Source organism: Aotus nancymaae, unplaced genomic scaffold (assembly GCF_030222135.1).
Source record: "Aotus nancymaae isolate 86718 unplaced genomic scaffold, 86718_ANA_hifiasm-v0.15.2.pri h1tg000014l, whole genome shotgun sequence".
In the NCBI taxonomy this organism is placed as follows: Eukaryota; Metazoa; Chordata; class Mammalia; order Primates; family Aotidae; genus Aotus; species Aotus nancymaae.
The window spans coordinates 81,021,710-81,043,591 of record NW_026988425.1 but is presented as its reverse complement, the minus strand read 5'-3'; the positions used below and the strand labels follow the sequence as shown (position 1 = coordinate 81,043,591).

Genomic DNA, 21,882 nt, shown 5'->3' with positions numbered 1-21,882 from the left:
AGCTTTATCCAAGTTGAAATGTTAATAACATAACTGCATGAATATTGACTAGTTGATATGGGCTAGTAAATACCTTATTTTCCAAAGGATGATCACTTCAGCTTTATCTTTTGATAGCTCAGCTTTATCTTTCTATCAATCATAATAACATCCTCAGCCATAATTGGTAGACTCTTCAAATCACCAAGACAAGCATATTTTGCTAGTTCTTTTTCTGTTAACTAAGAAAGTTGTGGGAAGTAGTATTTATTGAGTACCTACTCTAAGCATTATACTCGATACGATACATACATTATTGGATACAATCTCACCACAGCCCTAAGACTACGTATAAATCTCTGTTTTACAGATGTGAAAAATCAAACTCAAAGAACTTTATTAAGTGAGGCCAGGCAGGGTGGCTCATGCCTGTAATTCTTAGCACTTTGAAAGGCTTAAAGTGGGAGGATTGCTTGAGCTCAGAAGTTTGAGACCAGCCTGGGCAGCATAGGGAAACCTGATTTCTACTAAAAATGTTTTAAAAACATAAAGATAAAGCCAGACATGTTGGTACATGCCTGTAGTTCCAGCTACTCAGGAGGCTGAGGCAGGAGGATCATTTGAGCCTGGGAAGTGGATGCTGCATTAAGCTATAGTAGTACGACTACACTCCAGCCTGGGTGACGGGGAGACTTTGTCTCAAAAAAAAAAGAAGAAGAAATTAAGTGAATTTTGCAAGACTGGCAAATTCAGCATTCAGATTTAGGGTTCTTTGAATACAAACCCTGTGTTCTTTGCTTTCTACCATGCTACCTTCAATGCCAATGTGATAAAATAATATAATTATTACTAAGTAAAGAATAGACGTGTTGTTACAAAGTTTTGTGTATGAGTTGTTACAGAATTTTCATGGGAAAATTTACCACCTATATAACATACATCAACTTGCATGTTTCTAAAGACTTTATAGTAGTTTCCTCCATCAGGTTTTTATACCACAGAGTTTTACCATATGCCACACATCTCTACTGGTCTAGGCACTGGAGATACAGTAGTGAGCAAAATAAAGACGGCATATGCCCCTGTGGGACATGCCCTGTAGTGGAAGAGAGGTTAAACAGATCTCACAGGAAAATATACACATTTTTGTATATTTTTTATTTGGTATATTTTGAATATTTTTGTGTTTATTTTGCATGTTTTAAAATATAAAATGTGGTTAATAACATTTAGGAAAAATAAAAGGCAATAAGTAAAACAATAATTAACAAAATGTGGAGGAATGAGGAGACTGGGAGGTCAGGCTTTCTGTCTGCTAGCCCACAGTCTCTGCCAACATAAATCTATTTACGTGTGGGGGAGGATGGGGAGTGGGAGAAGGCAGGAGGGCGTTCTCTCTGAGGTTTCCAGTTTGGATAACTGAGTTTACAGTGAGATAGGGATTCCGAAAGGGGCAACAGATTCTAGACTGGAGATAATGAGGTTGAGCTCTGGAGGGGTGGAGATTCCAGGATGTTTAGACAGGTGTGTAACTAGAGGACATACACTGGGTGTCTGGAGACAAAGAGAAATCTGAAGGGTAGGAATATGCAATTAGGAATTACACGAAAATCTGGGGTAGATAAAATGAGCTGGCCTCTACAAGGTGGGTTGGATTTGAAGGTAAGAAAAAAGTTTAAATGGTTCCTTCTGAAAACAATAGCTTAATTAAGTAAATTAGCTTTTCCCAGAATATGTGCCTCAAAAATCTAGTTCTGAAGAGTGATAGGAAATATTCCTCAAAATAAAAAAAACATGCAAAGAAAATAAACGATCTGTCAGCAATAGGTTTCAAAAGCAGGTTGAACAAAGTTTAAAAGGTTTATAGCCTTTAATATACCAATGTCCCTCATTTTCCAAACCTATTGGGCCATTGAACTTTTCTCTTAAGGAGTATTTTATAGGATCAGTACTCTACAGAATACCTGCTGGGGAACACTGGACCATATAAAGGTTTATAATTAAGAATGTTCATGCCATCCTCGTCAACATGGTGAAACCCCGTCTCTACTAAAAATACAAAAAATTAGCTGGGCATGGTGGTGCGTGCCTGTAATCCCAGCTACTCAGGAGGCTGAGGCAAGAGAATTGCCTGAACCCAGGAGGTGGAAGTTGCGGTGAGCGGAGATCGCGCCATTGCACTCCAGCCTGGATAACAAGAGCAAAACTCCGTCTCAAAAAAAAAAAAAAAAAGAATGTTCATGCCTTTTCAGTAGCCAGACCGGAGCGACAAGCTGTAGTTCAATTAAAAGAGGGTTGAAATTGGGAAGAGTGAAATATATTTTTTGCATTTGGTAGGATTGGCAGGTAGGAAGTTTTCAAAGCTAGGGAGAGGGAGCCGTTGTAGACAGCTCATCAGGAGAAAGACAGCAGGAAGAGTGAGGCTTTGCAGTTTGAGATGAATTGAGGAAGGAATGATTCCAGGCAGGGAGATCATCTAGGACAGGAAGCTGCTAGGCTGTCTAAAATTGAAGTGATAAGGACATGAGAGATAGAGTCGCCTGGGAAATAAGTGTGAACCTAAGAAATATTTTGAAGAAAGAAATTATGGATCTTGGTGATGTATTAGATCAAAAGAAAAAAAAAGGTGGCGTTGACAATACAGTTTCTGGCCTGAGAGAAGAAAGATATGCAGAAAAATGAAACCAAAACCCTAAGAGTATTATGGCTAAGGAGTTCTCAATGCCTTGTTGGATTTCTAAGGTGTTGAACAATGAGAACACATGGACACAGGGAGGGGAGCATCACACACTGAGGTCTGTGGTGGGGAACAAGGGGAGGGACAGAGAGGGGTGGGGAGTTGGGGAGGGATAACTTGGGGAGAAATGCCAGATATAGGTGATGGGGAGTAAGGCAGCAAACCACATTGCCATGTGTGTACCTATGCAATAATCTTGCATGTTCTTCACATGCACCCCAAAACCTAAAACGCAATTATATAGATATATATTTAAAAAAGAAAAAAGAATACAACATTGTCTGAGAGCATTGTCATATCCCTTCAAGTGTTTTCAATTAAATGACATGAGACTAAACAATTTTAAGACTTTTTTGAACACAGATCTAAAATGCTAAGTTCATAATGTCATATCCATTCTTCAAATTGTCAAAAACAAGCTCCAAACTAATTAGTAATTGTGGAAGATGTTAACCATGCTGAAATTAATTTTTTAAAAAAATCTTAACTTGCTCAAAGAAACATGACCAGTTCCCTGGTCACCTTCATTAAAATTCCCTTCATTAAATCTTGCATTTACAGTTTTACATTCAGCAACAAGCTAGAAATCACACATTTTCAAATGATAAGCAGAACTTAATTTTAGATTTATTTGTTTTCTTTCTAAATGTATTAGTGCCTAAGGGCTCTGACAACTACACACCATTGTTTTGTGAAGGAAGAGAAAAAACCACACATGCATGAATACTTTTTTAAAAATCTCGGCTGCTTTCTGTTTTCCAGGTGACATTTACAAAGAGGAAATTTGGGTTGATGAAGAAGGCTTACGAGCTGAGCGTGCTGTGTGACTGTGAGATTGCGCTGATCATCTTCAACAGCACCAACAAGCTGTTCCAGTATGCCAGCACCGATATGGACAAAGTGCTTCTCAAGTACACGGAGTACAATGAGCCGCATGAGAGCCGGACAAACTCAGACATCGTGGAGGTGAGAGAGCATGCGTGGTGAGCCCCAGGCCTCCACAAGCCGCGGGGTATTTAGACCTCCCCCTGCCACACACATGTTCATAGTTCCACAGATAGACCCAGGATTATTATCTGTCTCAACTCTTACTCCACTTTTTCCCTTCCCCTCAAAAGTTAGAGTGATACCATGATAGAGACCACGTGGGATCTGGTCCTTGCCAGAAATTGAGTACCAGTGTCAAACGATTTGGCCCATCTTTTGCAAGTGATCATTGTCCACAGCTTCATATCAAGACACCATGGTTGGAAACTCTGGTCAGGGAATAGCTCATCGTCATTTTAGAGATTTCTTATCATTTCTTTCAGGTATATAATAGTTTACAGGCATCTTCAAAAAAAAAAAGTATTAAAAAATGAACTCACCCCAACCATACACTTTCAGTTTTTCCATTTATGTCTCTTCTTTCTAATTCATTACTCTGAATGCTTTCTTGCTAGAAGAGTAAAGGCAATATTCTCCTAGACATGTTTTTTCCTAAAAATTATATCATTTTATATATCAAGGAAAATTTAATTTACACAGAATCAGAAATCAGATGAAAATGAATTTCTAAATGTTAGCTCAGTGTTTAGTCAATGTCATATTTAAAATTGTTTTATTGTGCCAAAAATAAATTAGCATGATGTTGAAAGTCAAAAATGTTTTGGATGTGTTAGCATAAGTAACATACCATACAGTTTTAGCTCAAACTTTTTAAACGTTTTCAGCATCTATCCTTTTAAATACTTTTAGTACCCTTCATGAGCAATGATTAAGACTACGAAACCAAGAAAAAAAGAGGTGTAATAAGAATGGTTCCCATCTGCCTGTTTTCTTCATCTATTTGTCTACTCTGGCTTCCCTACATTGTGCCTGCTTTCTCAGAATGAAAAGAAAATAAGTGTTTCAAAAGTATGTATTCAAGAGTCCATTTGCCAGAGTACACGTCATTCATGCCATTCCTTAGACCGGTTCCATATTGTGAGAAAATGTAGTGCTAATCCTGATCAAATTAATATGCCTCCCACATCCATCTCCCTTTTACCTGTTACAATTGTCTAAGACTAATTCTCATTTTTTTTTTGTTTTTATTTGAAAGTTTTTGAGAAGTATTGAGCTGATTATTTTATTTTATTTTTGCCTAACAAGGCCAAGGAAATAATTTCAGAGAAACAAAAGTGAATGATAAATAGACCTAGTGTGATATGTGGTTAAAATACTATGTATCATTTTAGTTTTTCATTGATAATTTGAATTGTGTGCTTGCTTTGATCTTGAAATTTAAGGTCACTGATACAATTTACCTATGCATTTCAGATAGGTTTTTTAATTCACATATACATATAAATGTGAAAGTACAAAAATATGAAGGCAAACAGAACTAGTTAATTGTCGGATCTCATTGGTGCTTTTGTGTGTGTGTGTGTGTGTGTGTGTGTGCACGCGTGCAGTAATACATCTATAAAATAAATTCAAAAAACAAAACAACTCAAAACTCCATCTCATTACAAAAATCATTATAACAAAGTCAGGGTAACAAGAATTTGAGTTGCAATTTATCATTAGATTAGAGCTGTTCTAGTCCTTAACGTCATGTGAAATGCAGTAGAACCATAATGAGTCAATTGAAAATATGTTGACTTCTAAAATTTGCTTTCTTAAAGGAATTTAAAACCTAGAAAATTCATCTTCTGGGGCTTTTCTTAGGGATATACTATATGACTTGAAGGCAACTTAAAACTTCATATGTTGGCTGGGTGTGGTGGCTCATGCCTATCTATAATGCCAACAGTTTGGGAGGCCTCGGTAGGTGGATTGCCTGAGCTCAGGAATTTGAGACCAGCCTGCGTAACATGGCAAAACTCTGTCTCTGCAAAAAATACAAAAATTAGCCAGGCGTGGTGGCGTGCACGTGTGGTCCCAGCTACTTGGGGAACTGAGGCGGGAAGATGGCTTGAGCCTAGGAAGTCAAGGCTGCAGTGAGCCTTGATTTTGCCTCTGCACTCCAGTCTGAGTGACAGAGCGAGACCCTGTCTTTTTAATAACAACAACAAAAAGAAAACCCACTTCATATATTGTATGAAAACTTTATTTTTTTTGACAGGTTAGATATTTGAAAGTCAGACTTCTTTAAAAGCCGCAAAAAGAGCCCTGGGTTAAGACTCATTGGTTTTCTTTTGAATCCTTGTCTTGCACTTTTGTGCTGTGTGGTGAGTTGAGTACCTCTCTGGGCTGAAGTTTTCTCAGCTCAAAAATGAAGGCATTGAATTTCATAGTGCTTTGCAAGATTATAATTTTTTAAAAACTAGTACTTGTAAAACAAGAATAAAGCACCGGCTCCGTTTTCTTAACGTCAATAGTTAAATCTCTGAATCTCTCCAAAAGAAACTTCAAGGCTCCTGGGCCAAATCTAGAGACTCAATGGCTCAATTATTTGGATGAACATAACTTGGAAGTCTAACACATTGTGGGTCCATCCTGTTCAACTCCCTGAATCACACATTCTTCACATATTTGACTTTTCCACATTTCAGTAATAACAGAGTTCATGGAAAAAGAAGTAAGGTCGGACCGCTAAGCTTGATAAAATTTACATCACCTTCGCATGGAGTATTTTTCAAAGTGCTGATCACTGAAATTAGGATACTTGGTGGAGAAGAGGGCATCTGGATTGGAAGTCGCATTTATAAAAAGTTCCCCAAGTGATTCTTAGACACACTAAATTTGAAAACCTCTGCAGCACTAGTACATAAATTGTGTTGGAGGCCAAGGACCTATGATACATCAGGGACTTGAATTCATTCTTAGAATGAATCTAACATAAAGTTGAAAGTTAAGATCGTTTACTACTCCTGGGTAAAATTTTAAATCCTATTTATTTTAATTTAATGGGATACATTTAACTGAGTAAGTTTAATGAGGAGCATAATATATTTCACGAAGGGTCATTAGTTTTATATTTCCCATTTGGACCATTACCCCTCTCCCTTAACCTTCTAAAAACAGTTTACTCACAATAAGAAAAGGTATGGGGAGAGAGAGAAATAATATAATTTCCAACATTTAAACTGAAATACAAATTTCTGGGCCATACCAGAGTACTGCTACAGGGTCATAGGAAATTGTGCAGTGTGTGGGTGTTGAACAAGATTCTTTCTTTTAGCTAAAAAGCTCTGCATAATTATCATGTCTTTGCTTGATAATTAGCACTACTGCAACAATGGCACAAAGACTCACAAAGGCTTAACAGACAGACTGAGATTTTTTTTTATTATTATTATATTATAATGCAGCTTGAATATCTGTTTAGATACAATATATAAATACACCAGATTTAGTAAATGTGTTAAATTTTTAATCTATTGGTTAAAAAAACAGAAACAGTTATTGTATTAAAAGCACTTCCTTTGAAGAAAGTCCATTTTACTTAACTCTGTAACAAGTATACTGGGATATTTACCCAAAATGCTAGCTTCTGAGACGTTGAAATTCAGCTGGGAATCTGGTAGCATTAAGGAACTGCCCCCTTCACTGCTTCTTCGCTAGCTCCACTCCTCGTTCTCTTAGCTGTCTAAGAGAGCAAACCCTACCAGTTTATATAGGGCTCTCTTCCTGGAAGAAGATGTGGTTGTTGAGTACTTCAGAATGATCTGAAGATGCAGATCCCACAGGACATGCTTACAGGCTATTGCTTCACTTAGCAATGATTTAGCAAGCTCCACTCCTGCTCAGCACTGTGAAAGAGACTCTGAAATAGCAGGAGACAGGCATTCTTGTTAAGGATGTAAAATATATATGCAAAAATCAGCTTGGAAACAATTGGACGGCAAAGGAACAATAACCTCATTAATGCAGTATAAGTTGCTGAAATGAAAGCATAGGCTAAACAATTCAACAGAACTCATTCAGCCAGGTCAGGTGTTTTGCCAGAGCATTCCAGGTGATCCTTGGAGTGACAGGACTCTCCCAGACAGGTTACCTCCATATCCAGCACATGTTTTGTAACCACAAAACCCATATGGGAGTATCACTTAGCACCCAGCCAGGAAGGAATCTCTCATCCCCCTAGTGAACTCAGTGATTCTAATGAGCTACTCATTCAGTCTGGGCCCACATTCCAGTGATTAAGTGTGGAAGGGGAATAAAACACAAAACCCTTTGCTGCTCTCTAGGAAATTCAGAGATGGATGTAACTCCTGCAGAAGAAACCTTTGATTCACAGCTCTCTCAATAGAGGATGATTGACTTTTCTTTTTAGAGACAATAATTGTGTGTGTGTGTGTGTGTGTGTGTGTGTATGAGAGAGAGAGAGAGACAAAAAGGTGGGGGGAGACACAGAGAGAGAAGATGAGAGATGAGAGAGAGAGAGGATATTTATCTGAAATTTTATTTATTTTAAATTATATTTGCTGTCACCTGAATCCTGACTTCTGTTTTGATTTAGAGACATCAAAGAACAGTTGCTGCAGCAAAATGTTTTCTGCACAGTAATAATTAAGGCCTAAGTTGGGATGGGAAAAACCTTAAAATAGTTTATAACTTATATAGCTACACAATGCTGATGAAAGTTATCAACAAGCTAAGTGCCCTTACATAGTTTGGTGAAAATTACTGAGTACAATTTTTGTTGAAAAGCAAGTGCAGCAAATAGCAGAACTAAACTTCCTTACAAGCTCAGTATCACAAAATTTGGAAATGGATGTAAATGTGAAAATATGTCTACTTTACTCGAGCATTCATTATATCTAATTAGCTTCTAATTTTATACTTATAAAAATATAGATGTAAAGCTGCTGTAGCCAGACTGTCTCTCTAAATTCCTCCTCTCTGGGCAGGACATTTCTGAAAGAAAGACAGTAGCCCAGTTAGGGGCTTATAGATAAAACTCCCATCTCCCTGGGACAGAGTACCTGGGGGAAGGGGCAGCTGTGGGCACAGCTTCAACAGACTTAAATGTTCCTGCCTGCTGGCTCTAAAGAGAGCAGCGGATCTCGCAGCACAGTGCTCAAGCTCTGCTAAGGGACAGACTGCCTCCTCAAGTGGGTCCCTGACTGCTGTGCCTCCTGACTGGGAAACAGTTCCCAACAGGGGTCAATAGACACCTCATACAGGAGAGCTCCAGCTGGCATCTGGCAGGTGCCACTCTAGGGACTCAGCTTCCAGAGAAAAGAATAGGCAGCAATCTTTGCTGTTCTGCAGCCTCCACTGGTGATACTCCAGTCTGCTGGAGTTTTCTGGAGGTCTACTACCCTTCGCATGGAGTAGTAGACCTCCAGCAAACTCCAGCAGACCTAGAGCAGAGGGGCCTGACTGTTAGAAGGAAGACTAACAAACAGAAGTCAATAGCATCGACATCAAAACAAAAGAGTATCCACACAAAAACCCCATGTGAAGGTCACCAACATCAAAGACCAAAGGTAGATAAATCCATGAAGATGAGGAAAAAACAGCACAAAAAGGCTGAAAATTCCAAAAACCAGAATACCTCTTCTCCTCCAAAGGATCACAACTCCTCATCAGCAAGGGAACAAAACTGGATAGAGAATGAGTTTGACAAATCAACAGAAGTAGACTTCAGAAGGTGGGTAATAACAAACTCCTCTGAGCTAAAGGAGCATGTTCTAGCTCAGGACAAGGAAGCTAAGACCTTGAAAAAGGGTTAGAGAAATTGCTAACTAGAATAACCAGTTTAGAGAAGAATATAAATGACCTGATGGAGCTGAAAAACATAGCACAAGAACTTTGTGAAGCATACACAAGTGTCAATAGCTGAATTGATCAAGCAGAAGAAAGGATATCAGAGATTGAAGATCAACTTAGTGAAATAAAGCATGAAGACAAGATTAAAGAAAAAAGAATGAAAAGGAATGAACAAAGCCTCCAAGAAATATGGGACTATGTGAAAAGACCAAACATACGTTTGATTGGTGTTCCTGGTTTGGAACACCAAATCAGAAGACACTCTTCAGGATATTATCCAGGAGAATGTCCCAACCTAGCGAGCGAGGCCAACATTCAAATTCAGGAAATACAGAGAACACCACAAAGATACTCCTCAAGAAGAGCAACCCCAAGACACATAATTGTCAGATTCACCAAGGTTGAAATGTAGGAAAAAATGTCAAGGGCAGCCAGAGAGAAAGGTCGAGTTACCTACAAAGGGAAGCCCATCAGACTAACAGCAGATCTCTCTGCAGAAAACCTACAGCCCCAAAGAGAGTGGAGGCCAATATTCAACATTATTAAAGAAAAGAATTTTCAACCCAGAATTTCATATCCAGCCAAACTAATCATAAGTGAAGGAGAAATAAAATCCTTTACAGACAAGCAAATACTGAGAGATTTTGTCACCACCAGGCCTGCCTTACAAGATCTCCTGAAGGAAGCACTAACTATGGAAAGGAAAAACTGGTACCAGCCACTGCAAAAACATACCAAATTGTAAAGGCCATCACACTATGAAGAAACTGCATCAATTAAGAGGCAAAATAATCAGCTAGCATCATAATGACAGGAGAAAATTCACACATAACAATGTTAACCTTAAATGTAAATGGGCTAAATGCCCCAATTGAAAGACACAGACTGGCAAATTGAATAAAGAGTCAAGAGTTAGACTCCCATACAATAATAGTAGGAGACCTTAACACCCCATTGTCAATGTTAGATGGATCAATGAAACAGAAAATTAGCAAGGGTATTCAGGAGTTGAACTCAGGACCAGGTGTACCTAATGGACATCTACAGAACTCTCCACCCCAAATCCACAGAATAAACATTCTTCTCAGAACCACATCACACTTACTCTAAAATTGACCACATAAATACATATGCACCCAATATAGGAGAATCTGGCTGCATAAAGAAAATTCTTAGAGACCTACAAAGAGACTTAGATGCCCATACAATAATAGTAGGAGACTTTAACACTCCCTTGTCAATGTTAGACAGATCAACGAGACAGAAGATTAGTAAGGATATTCAGGAGTTGAACTCAGCTCTGTAGACCTAATAGATATGCAAAACTCTCTACCCCAAATCCACAAAATATACATTCTTCTCAGCACCACATCACACTTACTCTAAAATTGACCACATAATTTGAAATAAAACACTCCTCAGCAAATGCAAAAGAACTGATATCATAACAAACAGTCTCTCAGACCACAATGCAATCAAATTAGAACAGAATTCAGAAACTCACTCAAAACGGCAAAATTACATGGAAACTGAACAACCTGCTCCTGAATGACTACTGGGTAAATAACGAAATGAAGGCAGAAATAAATCCGTTCTTTGAAACCAATGAGAATAAAGACACAACATACCAGAATCTGGAATACAGCTAAAGCAGTGTTTACAGAGAAATTTATAGCACTAAATGCCCATAGGAGAACAGGAAAGATCTAAAATCGACACCCTAACATTACAATGAAAAAAAACTAGCAAAGCAAGAACAAACAAATTCAAAAGCTAGCAGAAGACAAGAAATAACTAAGAACTGAAGGAGATAGAGACACAAAAAAACCCTTCAAAAAATCAATGAATCCAGGAGCTGGTTTTTTGAAAATATCTACAAAATAGACCACTAGCCAGACTAATAAAGAAGAAAAACTAGAAGAATCAAATAGACACAATTAAAAATGATAAAGAAGATATCAGCACTGATTCCATAGAAATAAAAACTACCATCAGAGAATACTACAAACACCTCTGTGCAAATAAACTAGAAAATCTACAGGAAGTGGATAAATTCCTGGACACATACACCCTCCCAAGACTAAACCAGGAAGAAGTCGAATCCCTCAATAGACCAATAACAAGTTCTGAAATTGAGACAGTAATTAATAGCCTACCAACTCAAAAAAGTCCAGGACCAGATGGATTCACAGCTGTATTCTATCAGAGTTACACAGAAGAGCTGGTACCATTCCTTCTAAAACTATTCCAAACAATAGAAAAACAGGGAATCCTCCCTAACTCATTTTATGAGGCCAACATCATCCTGATACCAAAACCTGGCACAGACATAACAAAAAAAAGAAAATTTCAGGCCAGTATCCCTGATGTACACCAATGCAGGAATACTCAATAAAATACTGGCAAACCGAATCCAGCAGCACATCAAAAAGCTTATCCATCACAATCAAGTTGGCTTCATCCCTGGGATGCAAGCCTGGTTCAACATACACAAATCAATAAATGTAATCCATCACATAAACAGAACTAGTGACAAAAAACACATAATATCTTAAGAGATGCAGAAAAGGCCTTTGATAAAATTCAACACCCCTTTATGCTAAAAACTCTCAATAAACTAGGTATTGATGGAATGTATCTCAAAATAATAAGAGCTATTTATGACAAACCCACAGCCAATGTAATACTGAATGGGTAAAATCTGGAAGCATTTCCTTTGAAAACCAGCACAAGACAAGGATGCCCTCTCACCACTCCTATTCAAGATAGTATTGGAAGTTCTAGCCAGGGCAATCAGGCAATAAAAAGGAATAAAGGGTATTCAGATAGGAAGAGGGAAAATCAAATTGTCTCTGTTTGCAGATGACCATGAATGCATATTTAGAAAACCCCATTATCTCAGCCCTAAATCTCCTTAAGCTGATAAGCAACTTCAGCAAAGTCTCAGTATACAAAATCAATGTGCAAAGATCACAAGCATTCCTATACACCAATTACAGACAAACAGCCAAATCATTAGTGAACTCCCATTCACAATTGCTACCAAGAGAGTAAAATACCTAGGAATACAACTTACAAGGGATGTGAAGGACCTCTTCAAGGAGAACTACAAACCACTGCTCAAGTAAATAAGAGAGGACTCAAACAAATGGAAAAACATTCTATGCTCATGGATGGGAAGAATCAATATCGTGAAAATGGCCATATTGCCCAAAGAAATTTATAGATTCAGTTCTATTCCCATCAAGTTACCATTGACTTTCCTCACAGAATTAGAAAAAAACTACTTTAAATTTAATATAGAACCAAAAAAGAAGTCGTATAACCAAGACAATCCTTACCAAAAAGAACAAAGCTGAAGGCATCATGCTACCTGACTTCAAACCATACTACAAGGCTACAGTAATTAAAACAGCATGGTACTGGTACCAAAACAGATACACAGACCAATAGAACAGAATAGAGGCCTCAGATAACACCACACATCTACAACCATCTGATCTTTGACAAACCTGACAAAAACAAGCAATGGGGAAAGGATTCCCTATTTAATAAATGATGTTTGGAAAACTGGCTAGCCATATGCAGAAAACTGAAACTGGACCCCTTTTTTACACCGTACACAAAAATTAACTCAAGATGGATTAAAGATTTAAATGTAAGACCTAAAACCATAAAAATCCTGGAAGAAAACCTAGGCAATACCATTCAGGATATAGGCCTGGGCAAAGACTTCATGACTAAAACACCAAAAGCAATGGCAACAAAAGCCAAAATTGACAAATGGGATCTAATTAAACTAAAGAGTTTCTGCACAGCAAAAAGAACTATCATAAGAGTGAACAGGCAATCTACAGAATGGGAGAAAATGTTTGCAATCTACCCATCTGATAAAGGGCAAATATCCAGAATCTACAAAGAACTTAAACAAATTTACGAGAGAAACAAACAAACAAACAGTCTCATCAAAAAGTGGGCAAAGGATGTGAACAGACAGTTCTCAGAAGAAGACATTCATGCAGCCAATAAACATATGAAAAAAAGCTTATCATCACTGGTCATTAGAGAAGTGCAAATCAAAACCACAATGATATACCATCTCACACCAGTTAGAATGGCTATCATTAAAAACTCAGGAAAGAACAGATGCTGAAGAGGTTGTAGGGAAATAGGAAAACTTTTACACTGTTGGTGGGAATGTAAATTAGTTCAACTACTGTGAAAGACAGTGTGGGGATTGCTCAAGGATCTAGAACCAGAAATGCCACTTGACCCCAGCAATCCCATTACTGGGTATATACCCAAAGGATTATAAAACATTTTACTATAAAGTCACATGCACACATATATTTATTGCAGCACTATTCTAATAGCAAAGACTTGTAACCAACTCAAAGGCCCATCAATGATAAACTGGGTTAAGAAAATGTGGCACATATATACCATGGAATACTATGCAGCCATAAAAAAAGGATGAGTTCATGTCCTTTGCAGAGACATAGATGAAGCTGGAAACCATCATTCTCTGCAATCTAATACAGGAACAGAAAACCAAACACTGCATGTTCTCATTCATAAATGGGAGTTGAACAATGAGAACACATGGACACAGCGAGGGAAGCATCACCCACCAGGACCTGTCGGGGGGTCAGGGGGAAGGGGAGAGATAGCATTAGGAGAAATACCTAGTGTAGATGACGAGTTGATGGGTGCAGCAAACCACCATGGCATGTGTACACCTGTGTAACAAACCTGCACATGCTGTACATGTATCCCAGAACTTAAAGTATAATAAATATATATACAGATGTATAAAATTATTTTTATGTGTGCTATACAGATACATATTATACAAGGATACTTTCTTAAAAGAAAAAGCCACATTTACTTACCTGATCACTTGCTGATTTTCCTTCTTTTAGCCATTAATTGAATAAAAATTTGTTGAATTCCTGTTCTGTGTTACATGCTATGAAATGCCTGGAGATACAGATATAACTAAGGCTCCTCAAGGACTCTCCATCCTTAAGTTGGCTCACAAGGCCATGCACGATCTGATCCCTGTATTTCTCTTACTCTTCGGCCTTGCTTTTTGTAATTTCCCTGCCATCAACCTGCCCCTACCACCCTGAACATACGTACTCAAGCCACACTGGACATGCATACATTCTTCAGTCTCTCGAAGCTCTGTTTTGTCTTCAAATTCCTTACTGGAACTCTGGTTGGCGGTTACTTATCCTTCACTCAAGTTAGGTCCCAATTTATATTTTTGGAAAGTCATCCTTGAAGCCCCTGTAACTTGTGTTAGGTGGTTTCCCTATATTACAGTTATAATGTGTTGTTCTAATTTTCCCATGAGAACACTGTTGAAGTTGTTATCCAATTGCCTGTCCCACCCTACATTCTAAACTCCCAGAGGGCAAGGAACTATACACGTTTTGCTCACCATCATATTCCCAGTGCTTAACATGAGGTCTAGAGGGTATTATCTCCTCAGAAGATATTTATAGAATAAACAAACAGGAAACAGACATATAACCAAGTGATTATCATATGGTGCAACATTGCACATTTAAAGTATGAAAAAATGTTTTCATAGCTCCAATGAAACAATTCACTAAAATTTGATAGAGTTTATGAAAGCATGATTTAAAAACACTCTTGTAATCTTAGTCCATACTCTCCAATACAGTAGCTAATAGCCAAATGTGACTATTTACATTTAAATGAATTAAAATTAAATAAAATGCCAAATTCAGTTCCTCAGTTGCATTAGCCACATTTCAAGCATTGAACAGCCACATGTGGCTAGTGACTACTGAATTAAACAGGGAAGATATAGAACAGAATGCACTGATCATCACAGACAGTTTTATGAGACAGCACTGGTCTAGATTGAAATATGAAGAGGGAGATATTTAAACAAATTGTGTATTCAAATTTATACCAAAATTAATTCTTCAAAATAAAATTTGAGGAGTCACTTCAGAAGTGAATAACTGTGTACCCTGTGATTTTGGAATCCAGAGCATAAATGTTCACTTTGAGAGACTCTGATCTGGAACTAAACACTTACCATAAAACTAAAAGCACACTTTCCTCCTAACCTATAACCACAGAGTCAATCAGTAAACTTATGATCTGCAAGTTGTCCAGACTGACAGGGAGCATTAACTGTGTGAGCTAGGTGATGTATACTGCTTTTTTTTTTAACTTGAAGTTTGTGAACGGAAAGATGATAGTTCTGTCATTACTATTTTTAATGTACTTGAAGCAACATTGGACCAGTATTTATCATTATAATTAGCAAATTAATTATTCCAGAAAAATTTTTCATTATGAAAAAATTTAGAGAAATAATATTCTTGAGATATATTACAAATCCTTCTTAGGTTTGCTATAAAACATAATTATACAGATCTTACTGCTAGTGACTCAGTAAGCCTGCCCTGCCCTCTCTTAAGCCAAGTATATAATTGCTTTTCAGTATATGTAGTATTGAAAAATTAACAAAGTATTAGTATTTTCCATCAAGATTTAAACTTTCCATGTTGACACATCCAAGAGAAAAGGAGAAAAAGAGATTTTGTTTTTAAAATAGTTTTTCATTTTCCTGAATTTTAATGTAATTTTGTTCATATATCTTTAAAAGACTTTTATTAGTACTTGTAAATAATATTTGTATTTGTTCCCCAAAGTCATAAAGAAGAAATGAGTCTAAACTTGTTTAATGTATTCATATCTCTCATAACTGCACCACAATGATTTTTATAGATCAAATTTGAAGAGCCATTTCTTTTAAAAAAAAAAAACTGCTCTTGCTTAATTTGCATGTTTTGTAAACACGAAGAGCTGCTTCACATTTCATTTATTAAGAAAATAATCATTGTTGAACAAATAATAATGTGAGGCAATAAAACTGAACTTCTCTAGTCTCTGTTATTACACAGCTCTAATAGTTCTCAAGCATTAGTATGAACACAGTCAGCAGATAATTATTTAATAATAGTAGAAGCAGAAAAGACAGGGCTCAAAATACAGACTTTTATAAGTAATATGATTTCTTTATCAATATTAATCATTACCGTTTTATCACCATTGTTATTTTACATGAACCTTCTTGAACTGGAGCAAACCAAAGATCTCATGTGATAGCTCTCCGCCCTGACTCCCACCATACCTGGAAATAAAAGGAGAAAAATATATAGTTTGGATAATGACTGTCAATTTTTAATGATTTTACAAATTTCATGACATATGGTACTTGGTGGTAAGCAGCGTATTTGAACCAAATCTTCCATTTAGCCATTGATATCATCATCCAAGTAGAGGTTACATTGGCTTTAAAAGGTATCAAATAAGAATAAAAGTATAGAACATTCTTAGTTCCTCAGGATAAGTTACTGAATATATAGTCATGAAATATTCAAAAGTAAAGTATTAGGAATAATTCTGAGCCTTGCCGGGAAGCAAAATTCTAAGATGATGGCTCTTTTCATTAAGGAGTGTTTATTATTTTAATTTCTTCACTCCATTGTTGGTTTGGGGGGTTTTGTTTTTGTTTTGCTACAAATATCTCTCCTTTCCCTTAAGGACATGACGATGTTTTGTTCATCTCTGTACCTCCAGCTGCCAGCTCAATGCTTAGCCTATTGTGGACATTCAATATATATCAACTTACTGATGATTATTAGCATAAACAAAATTTTTAAATACACAGTTTTTTCTTTGGTGAGGTCTGATGTGTTCTAATAATAAAAGTGAGAATCTTTCAAGTCAGCCGGAATGAATAAATACTGTCTTGCATAAAAAATAAATGAATAATTAAATTACAAGGCACAGGAAACCAAGTACAGGTATTGCCTGTGCTGCTGGTGGAAAGTAAAGGACTTCCAGACCAAGGTACAGTATTTTGATCCCTGAGAAGAGAGGAGAAACATGTTGGTGCTTTGGTCAGTATTGGGCAAGAAGGATCAACAGGTCTCACATGAAATTCCTGTGGCCCTGTCTGAATCCCCAGGGTATCTTGCTAAAACACTGATTCTAATTCAGTGCTTATGGGGCAGGGCCCAGGATACTGTATTTCTGACCAGGTGATGCTGATGCTGCTGGTGGAGTAGCAAGGATCTAGATTTCCCTTTCCAAGCATGATTTCCTTCTGCCTGGAATTTGAAAGTGCGTCTGTAGACTCTTTCCTCTTCGTAATTTTATGGAGGGTTGGAATCATACTATAAAACAGGTTCTTACAGCTGAAATTCAGTGAAACGAATTCCTGAAAGGAAATGCCTTAAGTATTTCTGGAAGTGTGATATATTCATAATAGGCCCGTCACTACCCAGTGAGGTGTGGGACTCTGGCACATTTCACTTTTTAGTAGGTGCCCATCACTTGGTACTGGCTGCCTGGAACACACAGTTAAGGAAGATGCTGAGTTCAAGTCCGGATATTCAGGAAGTGTGATGCGATTGGTTAGAGGTGTGTGCCGTGGGTGCTGAGAGGTAGTGGTAGCCATACCTTTTTCATTATTCTCTTGGTCAAAATAATCAATAGGACATTCTGGGAAAAGATTTAATCAAACTCAGTCATTAAAAGGACTGTAACTAGGTAAATGCTGTATATGTGTACAACAGATTAAGTAAATAGATTATATTAAGTAAATAGATTATATATATCCCACTTTATAGCTATTTGGCATATTATCCAGTCATGTCTCAATGACATTTAGTGTATTCTGTGCTACTCTGTAATTTAACCACCTGGAAGAAGTTATGAATAAGAAAAAAAATTCTCTGTCAATTATTTCTAAAGGTCATGGAGTTAATGACTAGCTGGGAGGTTAATTCGATTCTGAAAACCTCTTCATATCAATTAAATCTCTTATCTTTATGTTTTAGTAAATAAACTCAGTAACTATTTAGAGCTACTGTTCTAGGATAAGAAACGTTGTAAACAGTAAAACTATACAATGGGTGTTTGGTTTTTTTCCTCACATTAAAAAAAAAATTATAGCAGGCATGGTGGCTCACACCTTTAATCACAGCACTTTGGGAAGCCGAGACAGGAGGATTACTTGAGCCTAGGAGTTCAAGACCAGCCTGGGCAACATACAGAGACCCCAGCTCTACAAAAATAAAAACAATAAATTAGCTGGGTGTGGTGGTGCATACCCGTACTGCCAGCTACACAGGAGACTGAGGTTGGAGAATCACCTGAGCATGAGAGGTTGAGGCTGTGGTGAGCTGTGATCATGCCACTGCACCCCAGCCTAAGCAATAGAGCAAGAGCCTGTCTCAAAAAAACAAAAAATTACAAAAAAGTAGATATAATAATTAACAGTAGTAAATTATTTTAATAATGGTAACTTATTTTATAATTTCTGAATTAGATACTTTATTTTCCAAAAAATAAAAGCACGCATATTACTTTTTAATCATACACAAGTCCCATCACTGTGACATCAAGGAGGAAACCATTTCATAGAAAAACAAACCAAAGTTACCCTATGAACGAGCTACTCCTAATCTAAAGTCAACTTCACTCTCAGTTATTTCAATAGGACATAAGTTTACGACTGATTCTGTGTTTAGTTCCAGAGACCCAACCCCTTTCAAAGTTGCTGTACACATTTGCATTAATCTGTAAAATAGCCACTAGCCACATGTGGCTATACAAATATAAATATAATTTAAATTACATAAAATTAAAAGTTCAGTTTTTCAGTCTCACTGTTCACGTTTTAAGTGCTCAATTGCAAGATGTGACTAGTAGCTCCCAAATGTAATTGTCCATTATCAAAGAAACCCTCTATTGGACAGTAAATGATGAAACTGGTGAATCTAGTGCTCTTGTTCACTCAAAAACTGGCATGGGCTGGGAGTGGTGGCTCATGCCTGTAATCCCAGCACTTTGGGAGGCCAAGGCAGGCAGATCACTTGAAGTCAGGAGTTCAAGACCAGCCTGGCCCACATGGTGAAACCCCCGTGTCTACTAAAAATACAAAAAAAAAATTAGCCAGGCATGTTGGCACATGCCTCTAATCCCAGCTACTCAGGAGGATGAGGCAGGAGAATTGCTTTTGCCCGGGAGGTAGAAGCTGCAATGAGCTGAGATCGTGCCACTGCACTCCAGCTTGGACGACAGAGTGATTCACTGTCTCAAAATCAAATCAAATCAAATAAATAAACGGCCTGATGGTTAATAGATACACCCTAATAAAGGGCATGTAAACTGGAGAGGTTGCACGTGGCTACTTCACCTTTCATTCTTGCAGCAGGCATTTACGGCATGACCACTGTGTGTCAGGACTTGAGCCAGGGCAGAGAAACCCAACGAGGAAAGTTGAATCACTCAGTCAGCATTTATTCCAAGGAGCTGAATATTTGTTAAAGTCTATGCGACTTTGCGGAGAAAGACGAGAAAATGGAGGGATCACTGAGGCTGCAATTGCCCTGAGGAAGAAGAGACAATGGAAAAGGGACAAGAAAAATGAGTAGTAAGGAAGTAGAAATAAGCTATGTCCCTTGTGAACTTCTCCAACAGGGAACAAAAGATCGTGCATGCACACGGTTTCTTCTGATTTTTCTTAATTAGGTGTGTGCGGAATTTTATCTTCATCCAGCCTTCACGATTGGTTTTCCTTAACTGTAGTTGTTCTGAATTAATTTCATGTGGGGGAAAAAGAAAGCTACATAGTGCTTTTCCTAAAGAATATTATTGAAGCATTGTTACGAGAATTCATCTTTTAACTTTTACTTCGAGGATATAGGACTTTAAAAGCTCCACAAATTTGAAGGGAAGATGGAGATTAAAACTTCAGTTCCAGTTATAGCAACATCACACACTCTTATTCTCTAACAGAGTACGAGTTATGTAACCTTGCTGGGCTTTGGGTTTTTCCCGAGTTAATGTTGTCTACCCTGAGCTCCTCACAGGGCTGTCATGAGGATTGCAGGTTATAATAGATGTCAGAGCCCATCGTAAAGTGTGAAGTTTTAAAAAGTTAATTTTCAAAGTCAAGAGAAAAAGTTCAGAGAATAAAAAATTTTAACCAAAAGAGAGAGAAGACACAAATCCTTAATTTACTATTGCAGTTTATGCTAATAAGTAGATTTATAAATAAATATTGTATTATTATATAAATATCTGTAATATTTTATGTCAATTAAGATCTAACAAAGATCAATAAATTGATTTTATTTTCTTTTCCACAAGAATTTATAAAGTATATGTGCAAAGCATTGTGCTCATGGCCCTCCAGGACCAGTAGCAGTCCATGGTGGATACACAGTATTTGTTTTCTCATTCAGTAGATATTGATGGACATGAAGATTATCTGCCAAGCATTGTGCTAGTCACTGGTGATGCATCTGTGATTATGATACTCAATGATCTGAACTGTAATAAGAGATAGACAAAGTACAGTGGGCTAACAGAGGAGAGGGAAAGCAATTACAACTGTGAGCATCTAAAAACATCTTACTGTAGATTTTAGGTGAAGGCATGGCCTTGAATAAGTAGAATAATTTGATATGCTAAGCCAATCTGAGAACCATTTTTTCCCATTTAAACTAAAAGTGAGTAATAAATGTAAGGCTATATAAACATTAAGTGCATATGTATACATACATATATGTAGCGTGTATATGTAGCAGCCTTTATTTTTTTGTTTTCTATTGGCACTGGATTTTTTTAATGTATCGTTTTTCTATAAACAGATGGTTATAATTTCTAGAGAAATTCCATAGAACACAAATGTTAGAAAAACGCAGTGAAATTTAATTGCCTTTAAGCTTAATAAAAGGTTCCACCTTAAAGTTGCATCCCACATCCTTAGTTTAACTTTACAGATGAGATTGTTTTTCCCCCTTTCTAAATTCTAAAACATGATACATCTGGCTGAGAGGCTGGAAAATTGTTACATGCCTGTGCAACATTCTTACAACCTAATAGTTCTTCAACTTTTCTCGCAGTTTAATCATTGGAGAATGTTCTTTGTTTTTGTAGTCACTGTTTCACATAGTAACAGCTTGTTGTATTTTGGTCTGTTTGCCAGAGGGTAGGTTTATTTTTAAAACCCTGAACTCTGAATTTTTCTTTATTTTTCCTAGATTGAAAGCAGCTGAAATGCCTGGAGTTACAGGTTGAAGGCTGCTTCACAATATGTGGAGGAAGCTTCTTTCCCTCCTCCCTTTGTGTGTGTGTGTTTTTTTAATTTTTCCCTAACAAATGTCTTCTAACTGGTAGTTGTCTAAAAATAGAAAACTGCTTAACTAAAAATAGCCTGGCTCTCAGTCGTGCCAAGGAAAATGGAGAGGAATAGGCGTGGAATAGAAGGCTGAGTAATCCAGTTCTATTCATTCAGAGAAACCTTTGAGAATGCGGGCGATGATAAAGTGCCCTCAAAAAACCACAGGCCCGACTCTCTCTTCAGACTTCTAGGTGCCAATAAACATTTTAGCCCCAGGATACTTTTTTTTTTTCTC

The 21,882-nt window shown here is 37.3% G+C and overlaps 1 protein-coding gene across 25 annotated transcripts in view; it reads left to right on the top strand.

The window, feature by feature from the left end:
• MEF2C (myocyte enhancer factor 2C) overlaps window positions 1–21,882 on the top strand; it is a 182,014-nt gene that overhangs the window by 93,840 nt on the left and 66,292 nt on the right. For all 25 annotated transcript variants that reach the window (XM_012477543.3, XM_012477528.2, XM_012477527.2 and 22 more), the window contains one exon: window positions 3,479–3,682. In XM_012477543.3, the coding sequence (XP_012332966.1) occupies window positions 3,479–3,682 (204 nt within the window). The remainder of the gene's footprint in view (window positions 1–3,478; window positions 3,683–21,882) is intronic.